At 41.3% G+C, this 21,214-nt stretch overlaps 1 protein-coding gene across 2 annotated transcripts in view; it reads right to left on the bottom strand.

Moving 5' to 3' along the window:
- gria1a (glutamate receptor, ionotropic, AMPA 1a) overlaps positions 1-21,214 on the bottom strand; it is an 80,380-nt gene that overhangs the window by 40,352 nt on the left and 18,814 nt on the right. For both annotated transcript variants that reach the window (XM_042061347.1, XM_042061348.1), the window contains exons 5-7: positions 17,482-17,535; positions 8,924-9,082; positions 7,479-7,646 (exon numbers count right to left, since the gene is read on the bottom strand). In XM_042061347.1, the coding sequence (XP_041917281.1) occupies positions 7,479-7,646; positions 8,924-9,082; positions 17,482-17,535 (381 nt within the window). The remainder of the gene's footprint in view (positions 1-7,478; positions 7,647-8,923; positions 9,083-17,481; positions 17,536-21,214) is intronic.

The following is a 21,214-nucleotide window of genomic DNA, read 5'->3' as shown; positions in this document are numbered from 1 at the left end:
TATGCTATATTGTTAAACATGCACTTTCACTTCAAAGCAGTCAATGTTTGAAGTGCTAACATTGTTCACAAAATGTTTGTGAAAACATGGACATCAGAGGACTGCTTTACTAATGTAAGATATAATAATTACAATAGTTAAGTTAATTGCTTTTGCATGGTTGCATGATGCTTGCATGAGAAATACTTCTCAAAACAACAGCAACTATATGGGTGCTATTGTTTTGGAATGTTTCCCTCATGTAAGCAATGCATCATACACTGGTAGGCAAATGGAGAAAAAATGTACATGCTTTTTAAAGAAATTTAATTTGAATGCCTGAATGTAAGGATTCAGGAAACATAATACCAGCTTTTGTGTATGGTAAACGGCGGAGCAGATAAGCGTAAATCTCTGGTCTGGAGATCTTTAATAGGAAGACTAATAAGGCTGTAAGGATCCTAGTTGTGGGCCTACTGTCACATGTCTACAGGAGCAGTTAACTGTAGGGACAGGTCATCTAACAAACGGACAACCACCTTAACCAGGCACAAGTGCAAGTGAATCTGGCTAAAAGGACAGCTGAGATTCTGGCCAGCTCCACCACACGTCCCGCCCAGTATGCCAACACTTGGTGGGAATGGGTGTTCAGAGGATGTGTCATCGCCAGTGCCCTGATCTTCACCATCACTCTACTCCAGTGCTGCTACTTCAGCCACCTCATCCGTTCACTACAGAGAGATACACATGCAGCCCTGCTACTTGGAAAACTACAACCATCAGCCCCACAAAGACTTTGAACCAAAGGATCTGGTAACCCCACTAGGTCCAACCCTAAGATGACCCAGAGGGGTCAAAGGGGGGCCTGTAATGAGAGATGAGTCATCTAACAAACTAATGAGAGTAGAGTGATGGCTACAATATCTTTTGGCCACGCTATATTCAAATTTGACTATACTCAGAGGCCTACTCAATGCTAGACAGTGTATTACACAGTCACTGCTCTGTTTCTATGGAAATTGCAAGAATCCACATAGCTCTATTAAATGCCGTTAAATAATTAAATAGCCTTCCGACAGGTTGAAGCGGAGCTTTGCTACAGTACCAACGTTATCGGGTAGTTTCGGTTTCTGTCGCCCGCACGCATGCATTGAATAAACGCTCATACCACTACTTAATTGTACTGCTCTATGTCTAATGACATCGAATTAGCAAGTATTTCCTCCTGATTGCAGAAACATTTGTTTTCTTTTTCTGTCGGTCCGCGGTTCCTTGATCAATTGCGCAGCAAATTATCACACGAAGCACCGGGCCTAATTTCACTCCACGGCTCCGCGGACCAGCAGTCTCCACGTTGCGGACCGGTGCCGGTCCGCGGCCCATAGTTTGAGAAACGCTGGTATAGACTGTAAATATGATACAATTTAATTTAATTTCATGATTTTTTAAAATTTGAATGTTGGAAAGCCCTATATACGCTATAAAGCTCTCATCTTGCTGCAACTAATAGTTGCGGAGCAATGTAACAGAGAAGAATGGGTGTGTTTTTTGACGCAATTTGCGTCAATCGGGCTCTAAGTCAAGTCAAGTCAAGTAAACAGGAATAGTTGATAAAAGCACAGAAGGGCAATAGTCAAAGAATACACACTACCAGTTCCTATCAGAGTAGGGGAGTTCCCTCAGAGCAGGGGCATTCCCTCGCTACCTTCAACACACTACCAGTTCCTATCAGAGCAGGGGCGTTCCCTCGCTACCTTCAACACACTACCAGTTCCTATCAGAGCAGGGGCGTTCCCTCCCTACCTTCAACACACTACCAGTTCCTATCAGAGCAGGGGCGTTCCCTCGCTACCAATTCCTACCAGATTAGGGGCGTTCCCTCTCTACCTTCATAAAACTTTGAATCAGCACTTCCCACTTGACTTTAGTGCTGCCACTTGATTCTGTGCGAGTGGTGCTTATTGCTGCTCTAACGGGACAGTACGTGTCCGGTACGTGTCCGAAGTTGGGTCATGCTAAACTTTATGCAATGAAAGTGGTGAACGTGAGGTGACTAGCCAATGAAAGTACATCTTTGATAAACAAGTTTTTTCCTTTGCTCTAGTCAAGCTGGAACAATAGCCAGCCAGAAAGAATTGTTCCACCTGATAATCGTGTTGGTTTAATGAAAATATAGTAACTTATAAGTTCGCTACTGCACCCTATCAAAAAGACCTTGTTGGTGACGAACCAAGACAGAAAGGTGCTTTGGAGGAACATGTCAGTGATATTTGTGAGTGTTTCAATAAAAGATGTTAAAATTCCTTGCATTGGTTAATATTACGTGTTAAAGGAGAAATCCGGCCGATTTTTACATGGATCTTGATTGCTACACATTGCCGAGTACTGTCGATAGGAAAAACAACAACCAAAATCGTTGCTACCAAACTGGTGTAGCTGCAGCTAATGGCCAGTACTCCCATTAAGCTACAATGCTAGTTCTGGGGGCATCATCTTAACGTGCCTTTTTTGCCTCTTAACCCAGAGTAAACCAGTTAAATCTCCTACCTGTACCACAACAACCGCAAAATTCCCTCGCAGCTCATATTACCGCAACACTAAAACTACCACTTCTCTTTCAAACAAATCATTTTTAGTCAATGATTTTATCTGCACACACAACCTTGATTTTCTACTTTTAACTGAGACATGGTTAGATCAAGCAAACAGTGCTACTACCCTCGTCGAATCAGCCCCCCCAAATTTCAGCTTTCTAAGTGCTTGCAGAACAAATAAAAGGGGAGGGGGATAGACACAATATTCAAAAAATCTTTTCAGTGCAATCAATCATCATTGGGTGACTTTGTATCATTTGAATACCTGTGTGCACTCATTAAATCTTCTCCTCAGATTTTACTACTGACTATTTACAGGTCTCCAAAACAATCAGCTAAAGTATTTCTTGAATAGTTGAACTGTTGTCAACTATCTGCATAGAGTTTGACTGTCTTATTATATCAGTATGGTCTTATTGTTATGACTTATTGGCTAACCTTTTCTTTGTTCAGCACTTTGAACCCTGTTGTTTTTAAATGTGCTATACAAATAAATTACTTGACTTGACTTAAAGACCTAGCCTTATCCGATCATTTCTGTGTGTTCTTTAATGGGTCTATGTCACCACACACTCAGAACAGATCTATGATAGTAAAAAGGAGACTCATAAATGAACAAACAAGTGCTCTCTTTGAGCAAGCGCTCTTACAGACATCTAGTGAACTCTCAGAATCAGTAGATGATCTGTTGAATCATTTTAACTTAAAAATGGGTAATATTATGGATGATATTGCTCCATTAAAATTCAAGACAGTTAAGGACAAGCAGAAAGCACCATGGAAACGAAATCCCGCGGTTAAAATCCTAAAAAGAGAATGTAGGAAGACCGAAAGAAAATGGCGCAAAAACAAACTTCAGATCCACTATGAAATCCAAGACATGCTCTACATATATAATTCTGACATATGCAAAGCAAGACAGTCTTTCTTCTCAAATATCATCAGTAGAAGTACAAATAACTCTCCCGTACTATTTTCAACTGTGGAGAAGTTAACAAACCCCACAATTAGCACCTGAACTTGTCTCAACTAATACATGCAATGAGTTGGGATCTTTTTTCAAAGGCAAAATTGATAAAATCAGACTGAACATATCTTCTCAACAGCTTACTCAACATCTGGAACGTCCAGCCTCAAGGGAAGGGGAACTTACTGTAACTTGATGTCAGAGTTTGATAGACTATGAAACTCTTGTAAAAACTGTCCAGAACCTCAACTTCTGCTTGCTTATAAATCACTAAATGGAATGGGACAAAATTACCTAGCAGACATGCTTCAGCAGTACACACCTTCTACTGTTGCTAAACATGGTAAAGCAGCGTTTAGTTGCTATGCAGTTCAGCTCTGGAACCAACTAGTGATAGGCGTTGGAGGACCATGGGCCGAGTTTTGAGAGCTTGATCGGACAGGCCGTTATTTGCCATGTTAGTGGCTGCATCATAAAATAATGAGTAGAGTAAGGGCCTGCTGCTGGGATTCCGATTTGCGTTAGAACAGCGTTGAGCTGCATTTGAAACCAGAAGCGAGTAACGGAGCGTCCATAGTCTGGGGGGGGGGGGGGGGGGGGGGTGTCTAGTCATGCGATGGAAAAAATAATTAGCCAAAATTGTATAGGGCTGCAGGAGAGAGTAGATGTTGAAAATGACAGCCCAAAACACACAATTGTGAAGTTCAACATCTAATGCACCCCAATTTTTAGCAATAAAGGCGGTAGCTATAACGGCAAGAGAAGTAGTGAGCAGCAACAAATTATTAGAGAGGATTCCGAGGAACAGAGCAGAGCTACACGCTGGTGTAGGTGCTCCAAGGGTCAGCTAGGGAAGGGCTTTAATATGCTGGCACTCTCTGAACACAGAGGAAGGCGAAAAACTCCCAGAAATTTAAAGGAGAAAATTTCCTTTCCTTGCCGGCATTGAGTTAGGGTAAAGCCATGCTCCCTTAAATACATTGATAGATAGATACTTTATTGATCCCCAGAGGAAATTCAAGGTCACAGTAGCATACAGACAACACACACACACACATTCACTAACAGCAGAAAGTAATTAAAAGTATATAATATAAAGAAACACAACTAAGCAATAAGGACAGTAGAAGATAAATATATACTAAATACTAAATATACTAAAATACAAATTATACTAAATAACACTTAATCTAAATCAATTCTAAAAAAACAGTATCCACATAGTGGGTGATTAATCAATCAAGATGCGCTTGCAATGACTGAGGCAGGGGCTGAGCCTGTGATTCTCTGTGCATGAGGTAAGGTTGCTCAGCACCCGGGATAGGCTAAGAGAAAAGTGGGGAGGGTTGATTAGCTGGAAAAGAGAAAGAGTTGTGCGGTGGCTATCGCTGTTATTAGAAACAGGCGAGCAATTGGATGCCCGAGAAGGCGCTGGGGAAGCCAATCTGCGCGACCAACGACTTGGCTCCTAGCTTGACCAAACGCGTCTTGCAAGCGGAGTGACGCCGATCCTGCAACTTCGGCAGGTAGAGGCAGACTGCAAATAAATAACCTGTCTGACTGAAGGAGGCAAATAAATAACCTGTCTGATTGAAGGAGGCGTGGCAAATTCCGTCATGCTCCTCCCGAACTTCCGTTTGTAAACGCCATTTATCACATTGTACTTTTCTGCTTTTTTGCAACGCAAACTGCATTTCGTTGGCTTTGTACTTGTACTCTGCACATTGACAATAAAGTTAAATCTAATCTAATCTAATCTAAATGTAAATATGTGTGTATGTGCATAAGGACTAAATGTATGTGTGTGTGTGTGTGTGTATGTGCATATGGACTAAATGTATGTGTGTGTGTATGTGTGTATGTGCATAAGGACTAAATATATGTGTGTGTGTATGTGCATAAGGACTAAATGTATGTGTGTGTGTATGTGCATAAGGAAAAAATGTATGTGTGTGTGTGTGTATGTGCAGGCTTGGAATTTCATCATTTTAGGGGCAAGGCCACTTGGCCTTCAGTTGGGCATATTTGGTGCGGGGCACAAAGGCCACATGTCAGGGCACCAAGGCCAAAGTTATAACTATAGCCTATAAAAATGATCAAAGTTGTATTTAGCCTATTCACAGCAGTAGACCTGCATCACTGTATGAAACATTACAAAAACATGAAACATGACATATTACATAGAACTGTAAATCATCTGATCATCTAATATTTACAGATATCTAGGCTAAATATGTAGGCTATATTTAACATTTATGTTATATTTGACCTGTTGTGAAATCATGTATTAAACAATTTAAGCACAGCTCAGCTTTAAGAAACTCAAATAGCCTAGATGCATGCTTAGCATTTTGTGATCATTAAGGCTACTTTCACAAACTCTTAGTTAGTTTTCCTCTGATTTTAATATTTACCGATATCTAGGCGATACATTTATTCTGTATTTGGCCCGTTATGAAATCATGTAGAACAATTTAAACACATTGTAAAACTTAAAGCCCAAATTTGGAGACAGCCATGCATTTGCAAATTCAAAACTGGATTACTCTGAAACGGCTAACTGTACAGGGGACTGCTTTACACTTCGGTTCGGTTCGGTTCGGTCTGCTGTTTATTCTGATATATGGTTTGTCATGTGTTGAACGAAGGGTTCGTGAAGTATTCCACCGAGATGAATGGGTAGGGAGATGGGCGCAGAACCTTAAGTAGAATTTATGATTAAATTGAATTATATTATTTACTTTTCTCGCGAACTGTTCACCACAGCAATTAGCGGCTAACATCGTTTAAAAGCTGAGAAAAAGCTCTTTCATGCGATGTGATACTTGTGATGTCTGTATGATGAATAGGCTACTTAGCGAGTAATTCAACTGAGAAGAATGGGTGAATTTGGACGCACTTTCTTTCTTGCCGTGCGCTGTCACTTTCTCCACTGCGTAAAAGACTAAATTAATTTGCGCTGTGAATGCTAAGATTATTTTGACAGGCCATAGGCTAAATAAAAAATCACTATTAGTCGGACGCAAAGCAGTATATTGAAAGAAGGGGGCCCTGTGTATGTGCATAAGGAGTCCTAAGGGCTAAATGTATGTGTGTATACATGTGTGTATGTGTGTGTGCATAGGGACTACATGTATGTGTGTATGTGTGTGTGTATGTGCATAAGGACTAAATGTATGTGTGTGTGTGTGTGTGTGTATGTGTGTGTGTATGTGCATAAGGACTAAATGTATGTGTGTGTGTGTGTGTGTGTATTTGTGTGTGTATGTGCATAGGGACTAAATGTATGTGTGTGTGTCTGTGTATGTGTGTATATGTGCATAGGGACTAAACGTATGTGTGTGTGTGTGTGTGTGTATGTGCATAGGGACTAAATGTGTGTGTGTGTGTATGTGTGTGTATGTGCATAGGGACTAAACGTATGTGTGTCAGGCTTGTGCAAAATTCCAGAATTGAATTGAAACTGGCTCTTAAATTCCAATTCAATTCTTGAATTTCACTTGCATTTCAATTGAGGTAGCAAACAGGAAGCAGAATTGCAATTCGAATTGTGCACAACCCTGATGTGTGTGTGTGTGTGTGTGTGTGTGTGTGTGTGTATGTGTGTATATGTGCATAGGGACTAAACGTATGTGTGTGTGTCTGTGTATGTGTGTGTATGTGCATTGGGACTAAACGTATGTGTGTGTGTGTGTGTGTATGTGTGTGTATGTGCATAGGGACTAAATGTATGTGTGTATGTGCATAAGGACAAAACAGCACCTGTGTCTGTGTGTCCTCTGATGGATGCGAGAGTGTGTGTGAGTGTGTGTATATATAATGAAGTGAAAGTGTATACATGTGTAGATGATAATTGAAAGTGTATGTGTGTGTGTATTAGAATTGATAGTGTATGTTTCAAATTGTATGTATGTGTGTGTGTGTGTGTGAGTGTGTACCTGCTGTAGGGCTCTCTGGATGTCGATGCCCTGGCCCCAGGGTGCAGGAGGATTTGCCAGACACTCTCCTGCGTTGCCACGGCGAGAGATGTCTATTCGCTGTCGTCTGAGATTCTGGAACGCTGTTGCCATGACTTTCACCCCGTCATATGTCAGTGCTCCTGTGTACTACACACACACACACACAGACACACACACACACACACACAGATTAACACACATACACACACACAGACACACACAGATTTACACACGTACACACACACAGATTAACACACGTACACACATACAGAGACAAACACACACATACACACACATTTAAATAAACACACATATGCACAGACAAACACACACATTCACATACACGTTCGCAATTGCACGTAAATCAGGCTGTCAGTCTATATCAGAGTGTAAGTCCAATCATCTATGGCAGTCAGGTTTGGGTTAGGTTAGCAGTCAGGTTTGGGTTAGGATTAGCAGTTAGGTTTGGGTTAGGTTAGCAGTCAGGTTTGGGTTAGGGTTAGCGGTCAGGTTTGGGTTAGGGTTAGCAGTCAGGTTTGGGTTAGGGCTAGCAGTCATGTTAGGGTTAGACGAGAGGAGGAGAGGAGAAAGGAGGAGGAGCTAAGGGAAGGGGGAGGGCGTGAGGGCCAAATCACTTCCTTTGGGAAAGAAAGACTACACTCGTGACAAGTTTTGGATAACTTTTCCCACCCTGTTATAGTTTACAGAAGTGTACTACAACGGCAAAATGCCCTGCACCTTATAGTCCCTTAACACTTTAAAAACAGATTAGTGTACTATAGCTGCATTCAGGTTATGCCACTGATGCCAGTATTTTACATGAATACATAAAAATTTTAAAATGTGTTAAGCAGTCATGTTAGGGTTAGCAGTCAGGTTTGTGTTAGGGTTAGCAGTCATGTTAGGGTTAGCAGTCAGGTTTGGGTTAGGTTAGGGGAACAAGCTCTGGCTACTGAAAAGTAGCCAGAATGCACTGGCACACAAATCTTTGAATCTCCCAAGTGGCTTATGGGCTCAGAAAGAGGTAAGTGTATGTACCGGTATTTGTGTTGTATATCCCTATACATAATTTCCAGTATGTTGACTAATGTGTGTTTTCTCTTTTGCAGGTACCCAAATAGGTTTTTCCTGTGTGTTAACTAATGTGTATTCTCTCTTTTTTTCAGGTTAGCAGTCAGGTTTGGGTTAGCAGTCAGGTTTGGGTTAGGGTTAGCAGTCAGGTTTGGGTTAGCAGTCAGGTTTGTGAGTCACTGTCACACGTTTGGTCTCCTGCATATCCTCCCCTCCCACAGCCACTAAGTGCTTTCACCCTAAAACAGGAATTTCTTTTAGACCATCTCTGGCTTTGGTACACACACACAACACACTCACACACACACATACACTCACATATTCACACACACATACAGTACACACGCACACACCTTCAGGCCCTTTCGAGGAGCTTTGGCATCTTTTGTCTCAAACTGCAGCCATTGCTGGAGGGTGTGGCTAACAGAAGGATCCTCCCCATTCACCAGCTGAAATCCGGTCACATTGGCCCCGCCCTTCTTGAACTCCAACAGATCAATGTCCAAAAAGCCCTGCATTTTAAACACACACACACACACACACATTAGTAATCATAATGGAAGAGTAATCATATAATGATGACACAAACCACAGTCAGTGCCTGGCTTTTAGATCTGCGCTTTCGCATAACTTCCGGGCAGTGTCCCTTCTGGCAGTTCAAGGGTACTCTGGGAGTTGTAGTCCTGTTGGCTCATGGCCTTTTCTATTTGTCTCGTAAATCCCCCGCCCAAGTTGGAAATTGTAAATTACCCAGCTTTCTTGCGTCATTTCACGCAGGCACGCCCCCTTTATCTCGGAGTTCTTGAGGGTACCCCGAGGTACGACCTTACGACAAACATGGCTGCGCCCATAGTTGAGAAGAGATGACATGTATTTTCTTTGCATTTGTACTGTGTTGGTCATTTTAATGTCGATGCAATGCTCTTACACACTAGATTACATTGCTGCTTCAATCCGGTCACCAATTCATGCATTGCAGGGTCTTGCTGTGCGTGCAATACAATGTAACAATTGTTTTCCAGCCGGTTAGCTAGAGGCTACATGTAGCACAAAACAATAACAATGACTAGCCTGCTAATGCCCCTCGTGGCTTGAGAGAAACGCGACAGTACTTGTTGAAATTGAAAAAGACGAAATTGAGTTACAAAAAAAACTTTTTATTATTAATTCACATTGACCATAACCAACAAGGGAGAATGAAGGACGTGTTCTCGTGTTCTAAACCAATGTCCAGCACCAACGAGACAGCTGCTGCCCTGGTGGCATCCATGTTCTTCCCAAAAAGACTACAGTGGGCATCGCTTTCAAATGACCACTTCAGTCGCGCATGACGAGGTGTGAAGCTGCGTGAAGCTTTAGTACCACTTTCAGCCACTGTGCGTCACTCTGCCACTGTACATCGCTCTGCCTGCCGCCCCTTCTGAAAAAGCTTGATTTACCTCGATTTAGTCTACTTGGGTATGGCTTAAGGCTTGACTACATGGTGGTAACGGAAATCGAAATTTGCTGTCTACATTATTGTCAGTGTTGGGTTAACGCAACTACGCAAATCAAAACAGTGGTGTGATAATTGAGCCAGTAGAGAAATAACTGTTCAGAATTAATCTGTAGCCTTAGGTAGGCTTCTGCGACGTTTTTAACAGGCTCCTGTCTCTATAGAGGCTTAGACAACTATGACCCACGTTTTGGTTTCGTAAATTAATTTGCCCTACTTCTTGACTGCAATGTAGTCAATTGACTGCTTGACATGTCATTTTTATTTTTCTGTACAATAAACAAATACATCTGCTTTATGCCGCAGAATTACATTCATATTTGGAATTTACATAGTCCAATGCATCGTTACACTACGTTAGTGTTTCCCAAAACCATAGTAGCAACGAACGTTCGCAACCACTATCGTAAAGTTGTGTAGTTACAACTACACCTCTCGACCTGTGGTAGAATGCTAGTAGAAGCATAGTTCCAGGGATCTTCATGTTAAAGACGTCACTGACGCCAGTTATTTGTTTGCAAATTAATAATTATAAATATATTTATGTTTCTAATTGATATTTACACTTCTAACCACCATACATCCATATTTTAAAATGCCCAAGGCAGAAAATACATAAATTAAAAGTCAATTTGCAGCCATGTGCACGTAAGTAAAAGTCACACACCTGCAGATAATAATAAGGTGGTGCGCAGTTTTTGACGAGTCAGCTGAGAATATGTAGCCTTTGATTTTCATGGGGGGGGGGGGGGGGGGGGGGTCCTTGTTAGTTTACGCAAACCAAGCCAAGAAGGCTGATTCTGATTTTGATAATATGATCTGCACAAAAGATAAACTTAGGTAAACAACGATGTCAATATTGTTGTCAAAATCTTAACCCAGATTCGCCAATAAGGGGCAGGAGATGGGGTGGGTCAGGGTTGGGATTAGGAAGAGGGTTGGGGTTAGGGTTAGGAAAAGGGTTAGGTTTAGGGTTAGGAAGAGGGTTGGGGTTAGGAAATTAGAATTAAAATTTGCTTTGGTGAGTGGTTGTTTGGACCATTATGCACTGGCCAGTTGTCCCCGCCCCACTCATCCCATCTAAAAGTAAAAATAAATAAATAAATAAAACAGAATAAAATAAAAGTTAAAAGGAAAGGAAATAAAATAAAAGAGAGGAGCTTGTAAAAAAGACACAGAGTGGTATAAAACTTTAATTCAATTTTTCATTAAGACCTTGTGGGTGTAGTGTTTGAAGTTTTAAAATCCACAATCTCTCTGCTCTTTTCCTCTGTAAAATTGTCCAGCCTGGGTTCCCTTCAAGGCCACAGACCCTCAAATGTGTGATGTTGTGCGTCTGGAAATGTGTGACAAGATAAGTGTTGAGTGTATTTTTATGTATGTTGTGCAGATGTTGTTTGAGGCGTATGCGAAGTGTATGTCCAGTTTCCCCGATGTACAACATGTGACAGTGAGTGCAGGTGATAACATATACTAAATTGGGAGTGTCTAAGTTGAGTGGATTGGTGGGTGCAGAACAGTGACTATGAATATTGGTGATGAATAGGTGAGGGGTGAAGTGTAAGTTTTCTTTAGGGGGTGGTGGTTGTAAGTGACGGGTGAAGGTGGTGCGTATGAGGAGGTTTTTGAGATTTTTATTGCGTCTATATGCGGAGATGAGTGTGTGGTGTTGGAAGGTGGGGTGTGTTGTTTGGAAATCAGTATAGTGTTGTTTCAGTGTGTGGTGAAGGTGTTGTATGCCGTGTGAGTAGGTGCCAATAAGGGGCAGGAGATGGGGTGGGTCAGGGTTGGGGTTAGGAAGAGGGTTAGGGTTAGGGTTAGGCAAAGGGTTGGGGTTGGGGTTAAGGTTAGGAAAAGGGTTGGGGTTAAGGTTGGGGTTGGGGTTAAGGTTAGGAAGAGGGTTGGGGTTAAGGTTAGGAAAAGGGTTGGGGTTAAGGTTAGGAAAGGGGTAGGGGTTAGAGTCAGGGTTAAGGTTAGGAAAAGGGTTAGGATTAGGATCTGGGTCCGGGTTGGGGTTAAGAGGAAGGTCTGGTGTGGGAGTGGGTGATGGGCAAGTGTTTGGAGTGTATGAGTGAGTGGGAGCAAGGCCGGCCAGAGTCAAGTGTTTGATGTGGCGGAGGAAACGTTTAGAATAATGCCTCTTACGGAGGGCTTGAAAGAGTTGTTGTATGGCATGGTGAAGGTCTGTGGGGAAGGAGCAGATGCGATGAAACCGGATGATTTGGGATTTAACTATGGATCTAAACGTGTGTTTGGGGTGATTACTGTGCTTGTGCAAAAGTGAGTGAGTGTCTGTGGGTTTAAAATAAACTTTGGAACTAAAAGATTTATGTGTAGGTGAAATGGGGGTGAAAAAGATGGTGGTGTCTAGAAAATTAATCTGGTGTGGGTCAATTGTGGCCTTAAGTGAGATGAATGGGTGATGTGAGTTTAAGGTGTCTAAAAAAGTGTTGAAATCCTGTAGGGGGTGTGGCCAAGCTCCAATGATGTCATCCAGAAAACGAAAGTAAAAAGTGGGTTGAAGAGGGCACTTGGCTAGGGCGGCCTGCTCCCACTCACTCATGTAGATGTTGGCGTAGGAAGGTGCAAAGCGTTGACCCATGGCAGTCCCGTGTACTTGTAAGTAAAGTTTATTGTCAAAGTTAAAATCATTGTGAGTGAGACAGATTTCTAAAAGTTGCAGGAGGATGGTGTCCGGTCTGTGGGGGTCTGGGTATTTTTGAAAGGTGTTTTGAACTGCTTGTAATCCGGCGGGGGTGTTGATATTGGTGTAAAGGCTATCTACGTCTAAAGTGAAGAGGTGAGTGTGGTGTGGGACTGCCATGGGTCGAAGCCTAGTGAGGAAGTGGTATGTATCCTTGAGGTAGGAGGGGTGTCTGTTGGAAAGGGGGTTAAGATAGGAGTCAATATAGATGGAAATGTTGTATGTGGTGCTGTTGCAGTCTGACACAATGGGACGACCAGGAGGAACCTGAAAGGGAACTGTCCAAGTGTGTGGGGGTTTTATATAAAATTCTTCAACAGAAGGCCTGCCTCGAATGCAGGCTTGTGGTTTGCGCAGCCTACAGTAAGTAGGTCTTAGTGAGTTAGGAGTCCTCTAGACTTTTCAGCTGTCTCAGAGGTGGAAAGTTGCGTTCGTTGGGGGCAGGGCCGGATTAACAATTCATAGACCCTTGGGAACAAATGGCTGATGCCCCTGCCCCCCAGTAAAACGTGAATTGGGCGGTCAGTTAATAGGCCTATCGTGAAGATTTGTATTGCCATTTAAGGCACGACCGCATCTGTGAGGCCAAGCCTCACCAAGTAGCCCATTTGTTTACAACTAACATTACATTTAATTAAACTGCTTATAGGCTATGCCGAAATAGTTTCAACATTTTGAATATCAGTGTCGGGTGAATTAGGAAATGCCTTATGGCTGAAAGCCGCTTGGGATCCCCCCTGTCAAGCAATAACCATACAAAAAGTTAAAAACAGATGACATGATGCGCATCACTGACATAATGCGCAAATAATATAGCCTAGATATTCCAATATTCGAATACATGTGTTTATTTTAGAGGGGATATTCGAACGTCATTTTTGAGCAATTTTGACAGCCCTAGTCCACTGTAGGCTACGCCAATCGTCTATTAACACCTTCCACCTAACCCCGGTGAGTGGGGGGTCGCTATAAAGCGTGTGAAATAGCACCATTGAGTAGCCTATGCGAAATAGCCTTAAAATCGTTCCGGTGTTGTGTGCCTTCTGGTTTCTCCACCTACTGGTTTCCTTGCGCGTGCATGCGCTGCAGCAGTTGTCAGACATTCACAAACAAGTTGTTTTAGGCAGTTTGAAGTCGCTTTTCATACGCCATGAGCGCTCGGCTACATTACAGCCACTCGGACAAAAGACATGTAAAAAATATATGTTTTGAAAACTAGCATTAAACTGGATTCGATCCCGCAAAAGCAACACACGCGTGACTCTCTCCATCCTGATTCCCTACTCTTTAATATGTTACGCGAATCAATTAACTATTGTAGGCTACCATTAATTAATAACGTAGGCAACACCCAGGTAACATGTTGTCCAGGCTATCTGAAACAAGGGGTTGCCTCTCATCTACAACAACTGGTTACCTTGGGCTGCTACAGTCGTCAGTGCACTGTACACAGTAGGCCTATGCTACTCTTTGTGGTTGATCAACTAAAAATAAAAGATGTATTTGGTGATGACGTTATTGTAGGACTAGTAGACCTAAATTCTGAGAAATTAAATGGTACGAGAAACGATCTACATAGCGCACCAGACCGCGATGTCTTCAAGGGTTGAATTAAGGGAGTTTGCAAAAATTAGTGTATTTTTCAAGTCAATAAACATTCTTAATTTCGAATGTCTTTGTCAGGGAACATCTGTCTTTTAAAAACCATAGGCCTGATAGTCGCTCAGACAAGGAGTTATAAGATAAAGGCAATAGGCCTACCATTTGTGTCACCTAATGCAGTTCAGTGAATTAGCAAGATACCATCAGAAGGCAACAGTCATAAAGCACAGTGCGCGCGTGCTCTCTCCCCTGCGCATAAAGCTGTTTGCATGTTGTAGGCTAGATTTGCCTGAGTTCTTTCTTTCTGCTTTACTTTTGTGAGTTGCGACCACCTAGGCTATGTTATAGACGTTCTATGAGGTACCAGTGTTTAGCTGTGTCAAAAAACAATAAGCTTTGTCAGACTACTTTTGAAATGATATTCAGGGCTATATACATTTTAAACATTCGGGGCTGAAGACCCGACAAAGCCTTGCGTTAATTCTTCAGGTGGGAAGTGTCAGGAATTTTCATACGAGAGACGCTCTCATTGGTGGTTAGTATATGAAGTAGGGAATTGACAGCAATATATCCAATCACATTATGAGAGATGCTGAATTTAACATAAACTGCGATGTTTGATTTTAAATGAATGTAAATTTAGCCGGGACTGTAAGCTGGCACACGTGGGTGCTCGATGTTTTCAGTGGGTGCCCGAGAGACGGAGCACCCATGGTATCGGCGCCTATGACAAGCGTATCTCGCGGTTGCATCCATTACAAACAAACATGCAATGTGAACGTCTGGGATTGGGGAGAGCACTAAATGCTCTTCTGAATAAGCACGAAGTCAAGCCTTTAAATGAAAAACACTCTTTAATAATCAAAGAAATAAACGCTAATGAAGTAAACTTGTGACTAATCAAAAATAGTTTATTGCCTGTAACTCCGTGATAACAGGACGTAACAGGAAGGCATTTGGCTGAGCAACGGAGGTTAATATGCTCTATATTTTGTCCAAATGATGTCTGTCTATCATCGTTGCACTCGGAGAAAACCAGAATGTTTAATTTGTCCTGCGTTTCTTCTACGGCTGCAAACGGGATTCACTCGCCGTTAACCAAATATTTCTTTATTAGGGCAGGGCAGGCATATTTCTGGCTATTAAATTATTTCTAAACCAGTCTGCTAAAGTCTGTAGTGAAGTCTGTGTAGGGTTTTCCAGCTCCATTTCTTTTTACGAGACACCCTGCTCACTTGAGACCACTGCCAGTTGTTGCAGCGTCGTTGCAGCGTCACTGGAAAAATACAAATTAAAGTCGCGTGATGCCACGTGATCCCGCGCGCGGACCGCGAGGGAAGCTGGCCAAGTCGAAGCACTGCCCACTGTACAAACCCCAGTGTTCGTTCGCGCTAGCAATTGACGGTTCACAAAACCCCGCCCATCGAACGCAGATGAGCCAATGGCAGTCCAGTAGCTCCGTGCAAGCAGACATGGCCCGTCAACTTCACCTTACGACTCCATAGAAATGTATTGGGAGCCTTGATATGTGTCTGGTTTTATGGGATTTTATAGTGATATGAGTTGAAAAGGTCAGTCAAATGACATGTGGGATTAACACAACACCGATACACAGAAAAATGCCTTTCAATCTTGATTACGTTTTCTGTAATTATGTTAAATTAGATTAAATTCTCTAATTTAGATTAAATTCTCTAGCCAGCACGTTATTAGCAGCGGTTAGCTAACTAACGTGCTAGCTTCGTCACGTCAGAGAAACATGGGGCTGTGCCACTGATCTTTATAGATCAGTGGGCTGTGCACAGTAGTGTAACATTTATTCACCATATAATAATAAAGTTGAAGTGGCTCTGCGATGTAGGCTATGTTTCCGTTTTTTGGTAGCACCATGTTCCTTACATGACATGGCCCAGTGTCCTTGTAACATGCATGCAAGTCTATCTAGCACAGCTAACGTATTAATATCAGTGAATCACACTCGCCTTTAACACACTCGACTTAAACCTCCCGTTTAAGTTTGTCACCCAACAAAGCTAGATATGAGTTTATACATGTGTCTCCATGTCATACTGCAGTCTTTCAACGGATTGTAAATGATTGTAAATTAATTTAGGTCCGTGGCTCTCTAAAAGAGCCTCTTATGCTGTAACTTTTACAGAGTCTTAACAGCTACTGTACCATTAAATTTCTATACAACTCCGTTCTGAGTTTGACGGGCGTAGTAACAATAACTAGGGGGCGTGGCTTTTGCGAACGGTCAATTCATTCGTACATGTTTTACGAGACAAATAGAAAGGGCCTTTAGTGTCCCTTCTGGCAGTCCAAGGGTACTCTGGGAGTTGTAGTCCTGTTGGCTTGGTGTCCCTTCTGGCAGTCCAAGGGTACTCTGGGAGTTGTAGTCCTGTTGGCTAAGCAGAGGAGGAAGAACAGAAGCTGCGGCAGCAAATGTTGTAACCATAGCAACAGGAGTAGCCCTGGTAGCCAGAGTAATATGCCAACAGGAGTAGCTCACGTCGTCATCGCCATGGTGATTTTGAGCAAAGCCACTGCAGAGATCCTCCCACAAACCCACTGTGTGTGTGTGTGTGAGTGTGTGTGTGCGCGGGTGTGTGTTTGCACATTTGTGTGTATGTGTGTCTTTTTCTGCTCTATGAGTCAGGAAATCTGCTGCAGTGAGCTAAGGTTTCTATAGAAACCATCCTTCCAAAGGGCACACACACACACACACACATGCACACACACACCTCAGTCTCCCTAGTAGAAACAGAATCATTCTTCAGTGAGTGACATTGGTTAACATGCAGCTAATCTCCTGCATATCCTCATGAACACACACACACACACACTTTAGTCTCCCTACATGTAGAAACAGACACACACACACACACACTTTAGTCTCCCTACATGTAGAAACAGAATCATTCTCCAGTGAATTACAGTGGTTAACATGCAGCTAATCTCCTGCATATCCTTATGAGCACCCCCCCCCACACACACACACACTCTCTCTCTCACACACACACACACTACTGGAAGTTCAGCGCATATCTTTATGAACACACACACACACACACACTACCAGCAGTTAAGTTGGTGGGTGATCTACTCACAGGATTTGCAAGAATGTAATGAAAGTTCTTCACATTCTTCCTCAGTTCAACAATCTGGAAATACAAGAGGGAGACGGGTAAGTTGGTGTGTGAGTGTGTGTGTGTGTGTGTGTGTGTGTGTGTGTGTGTGTGTGAGTGAGTGTGTGTGTGTGTGTGAGTGAGTGTGTGTATGTGTGTGTGCGTACATGTGTGTGAGTGAGCGTGTGTGTGTGTGTGTGTGTGTGTGTGTGCGTACGTGTGTGTATGTGTATGTGCACATAGGAATGTCTGTGTGTTTGAATATAGGTGAATGTGTGATGTGTGCATGTGTGTGTGCGTACGTGTGTGTGTGTGTGCATGTGTGTGCGTACCTGTGTGTGTGTGTGTGCATGTGTGTGTGTGCGTGCATACGTGTGTGTGTGTGTGTGTGTACGTGCGTGTGTGTGGTGTGTCTGAATGTGTGTGTGTGTGTGTACATGTGTGTGTGCCTGTGGCAATAACAGACGGTAGCATTAGCTATTTACAGCGACCCCAAACAAACAGCACATGCTCCCGGCAAGCCTAAGGCAAGGAGGACACACACACACACTTTGGCTCAACAAGTAGTGTGTCTGTGTAAGTGTGTGCTGTAAAGGCCAATTCACACCAAAAATTCACAAAACCGTTGCACACACACACTCACACACACAGACACAAGGAGATGAAACTGATGCACACACACACACACAAGGAGAAACCGTTGCAGAGACTAGTTGCAGTGGTATGAATTACACAAGATTTACCATAAAAACATTCTGTAACGTTAGGAACATAGAGAACATAGAACATACAGCAGGAGAGGCAGCAGAATATATATGAAATAAATATTAATATATATATATATCAGCGGTTTGAAGACCACCAGTGTCTGCACAACATCAGTCAAAACTGTTATGTTAATAAAGTCACAAATATATCAGTCAAAACTGGTATGTTAATAAAGTCACAAATATATCAGTTAAAACTGGTATGTTAATAAAGTCACAAATATACAGTATCAGTCAAAACTGGAATGTTAATAGTCACAAACATCAGTCAAAACTGGAATGTTAATAAAGTCACAAATCAGTCAAAACTGGTATGTTAATAAAGTCACAAATATATCAGTCAAAACTGGTATGTTAATAAAGTCACAAATATATCAGTCAAAACTGGAATGTTAATAAAGTCACAAATATATCAGTTAAAACTGGTATGTTAATAAAGTCACAAATATACAGTATCAGTCAAAACTGGAATGTTAATAGTCACAAACATATCAGTCAAAACTGGAATGTTAATAAAGTCACAAATATATCAGTAAAAACTGGAATGTTAATAAAGTCACAAATATACAGTATCAGTCAAAACTGGAATGTTAATAAAGTCACAAATATATCAGCTAAAACTGTTATGTTAATAAAGTCACAAATATACAGTATCAGTCAAAACTGTTATGTTAATAAAGTCACAAATATACAGTATCAGTCAAAACTGGAATGTTAATAAAGTCACAAATATATCAGTCAAAACTGGTATGTTAATAAAGTCACAAATATACAGTATCAGTCAAAACTGGTATGTTAATAAAGTCACAAATATATCAGTCAAAACTGGTATGTTAATAGGGTCACAAATATATCAGTAAAAACTGGTATGTTAATAAAGTCACAAATATACAGTATCAGTCAAAACTGGAATGTTAATAAAGTCACAAATATATCAGTTAAAACTGTTATGTTAATAAAGTCACAAATATACAGTATCAGTCAAAACTGTTATGTTAATAAAGTCACAAATATATCAGTCAAAACTGGTACTGTATGTTAATAAAGTCACAAATATACAGTATCAGTCAAAACTGGAATGTTAATAAAGTCACAAATATATCAGTCAAAACTGGTATGTTAATAAAGTCACAAATATACAGTATCAGTCAAAACTGGTATGTTAATAAAGTCACAAATATATCAGTCAAAACTGGTATGTTAATAAAGTCACAAATATATCAGTCAAAACTGGTATGTTAATAAAGTCACAAATATCAGCTAGTTGGTTAACTTTGTTGGCCACCTCGTCATCTACCTAGTTCACATGCAGGGGATCATAGATGAGTTAAGTATAAGTATACTTATACTTACTTACTTATACATGCAGGGGATCATAGATGACACACCGTTCGGTTATCAAGAAAAATAATGCGCTTTCAAGGTGGTAATGCGGCCCCGACGTGCAGCAGAGTAAGTGCATTATTTTTCTGATAACTGAATGCTGTGGTGTCCATAATCCTACTGTTGCCACTTGTGTTGCCTTAATTTGCCTTTATAAATTCTTTATAATCTGCAAAACTGTCTTGTTTGTAGAACCACTTCTTTACGCCACATATCAACTCATTTCTCAACTTTAGTCAGGGGGCCTATGTGGTTTCTGTGGGTTTGAAATGTTAATTTTTGGAGAGTGGTTGGACTGTCTTTAGAGGTCATTGAACATGGAGAAAAATTATGTCTCCATTTTTGTTTTACCTGTTTCAACCCTATTTTTCTAAAATTGTATATTTCACTGTAATTATCTATAGATTAGTGTAGTTAGCTGCTGTTGGGGTAGTTATTTGTAGATTAGTGTAGCTAGCTGTAGTTGGGGTAGTTATCTGTAGATTAGTGTTGCTAGCTGTAGTTGGGGTAGTTATCTATATATTAGTGTAGTTGGTTAGTTGGCTGTAGTTGGGGTAATTATCTATAGCTTAATGTAGCATACTGTAGCTAGCTGTAGTTGGGGTAGTTATCTATAGATTAGTGTAGTTGGCTGCTGTTGGGGTAGTTATCTGCTGTTGGGGTAGTGATCTATAGATTAGTGTAGTTAGCTGCTGTTGGGGTAATTATCTGTAGATTATAGTGCTGTCAGCGTTATTAACGGCGTTAACTTAAATCTATTTTAACGGTGTCAATTTTTTTATTGCGAGATTAACGTTCTTTTTGGTGTAACAAACTTTGTAGTTTTTTCACATGCTGTTGCAACAACTAGAACAACTACAACACCACACCAGATCTCGCTAGAACAGAAACTAAACAATATGCACTGACGAATGGAATGGAACATTGTATGTGCTGCACGTACACGCCCCCTTTTAGGTGAAAGTTGACTGATTTAATGGAAACCTACTGTATGCTGCATCAAAGTGGGGAGCGAAAAGGGCTTATAGTATACTTACTAAATCTTGAAACAAACGTGAATAAAAGGCACAAAATAAGGTTGGTGTAAGAGTTATCTGTGTGTTTATGGGATTAATGTGACCATGTTCCTATGTTTTGCTCTTTCCAGTTTACTAACAGGAGTGTCACGAATGTATCGATAGGCACAGTCAAACTGCCCGTGGCTGACTATAATTAAGTTCAGCAAGCTTAACTTTACATGTCATAACATCAACTAAACATAAGTCACACATTCATTCTATCACTTGTAATATGAACGCAGCCTATTTCCCACAACTAGGTGAGATAATTGGCTATGTTACAGTTGGCTATTCCACAGTTAGCTAGCTAGCAAGCTAACCATTTTGCATGGGATATTATGGTAAGTGTAGCAACATTTGTACAATACATGGGGCATTGCAAACGAATTAGGTTGGTAATGTACATAGTTTCGACATGAGTAAGTTACATAAACATAATTCTTCATAACTGCCGTGTTAGTAAAACGATTGAATGTCCTGTGAATTAATAACTAGATGTAACGTCAA

The sequence above is a fragment of the Alosa sapidissima genome, chromosome 14, assembly GCF_018492685.1.
Source record: "Alosa sapidissima isolate fAloSap1 chromosome 14, fAloSap1.pri, whole genome shotgun sequence".
Taxonomy (NCBI): Eukaryota; Metazoa; Chordata; class Actinopteri; order Clupeiformes; family Clupeidae; genus Alosa; species Alosa sapidissima.
The sequence above is the reverse complement of the archived record's forward strand: the minus strand, read 5'-3'. Positions and strand labels throughout refer to the sequence as shown.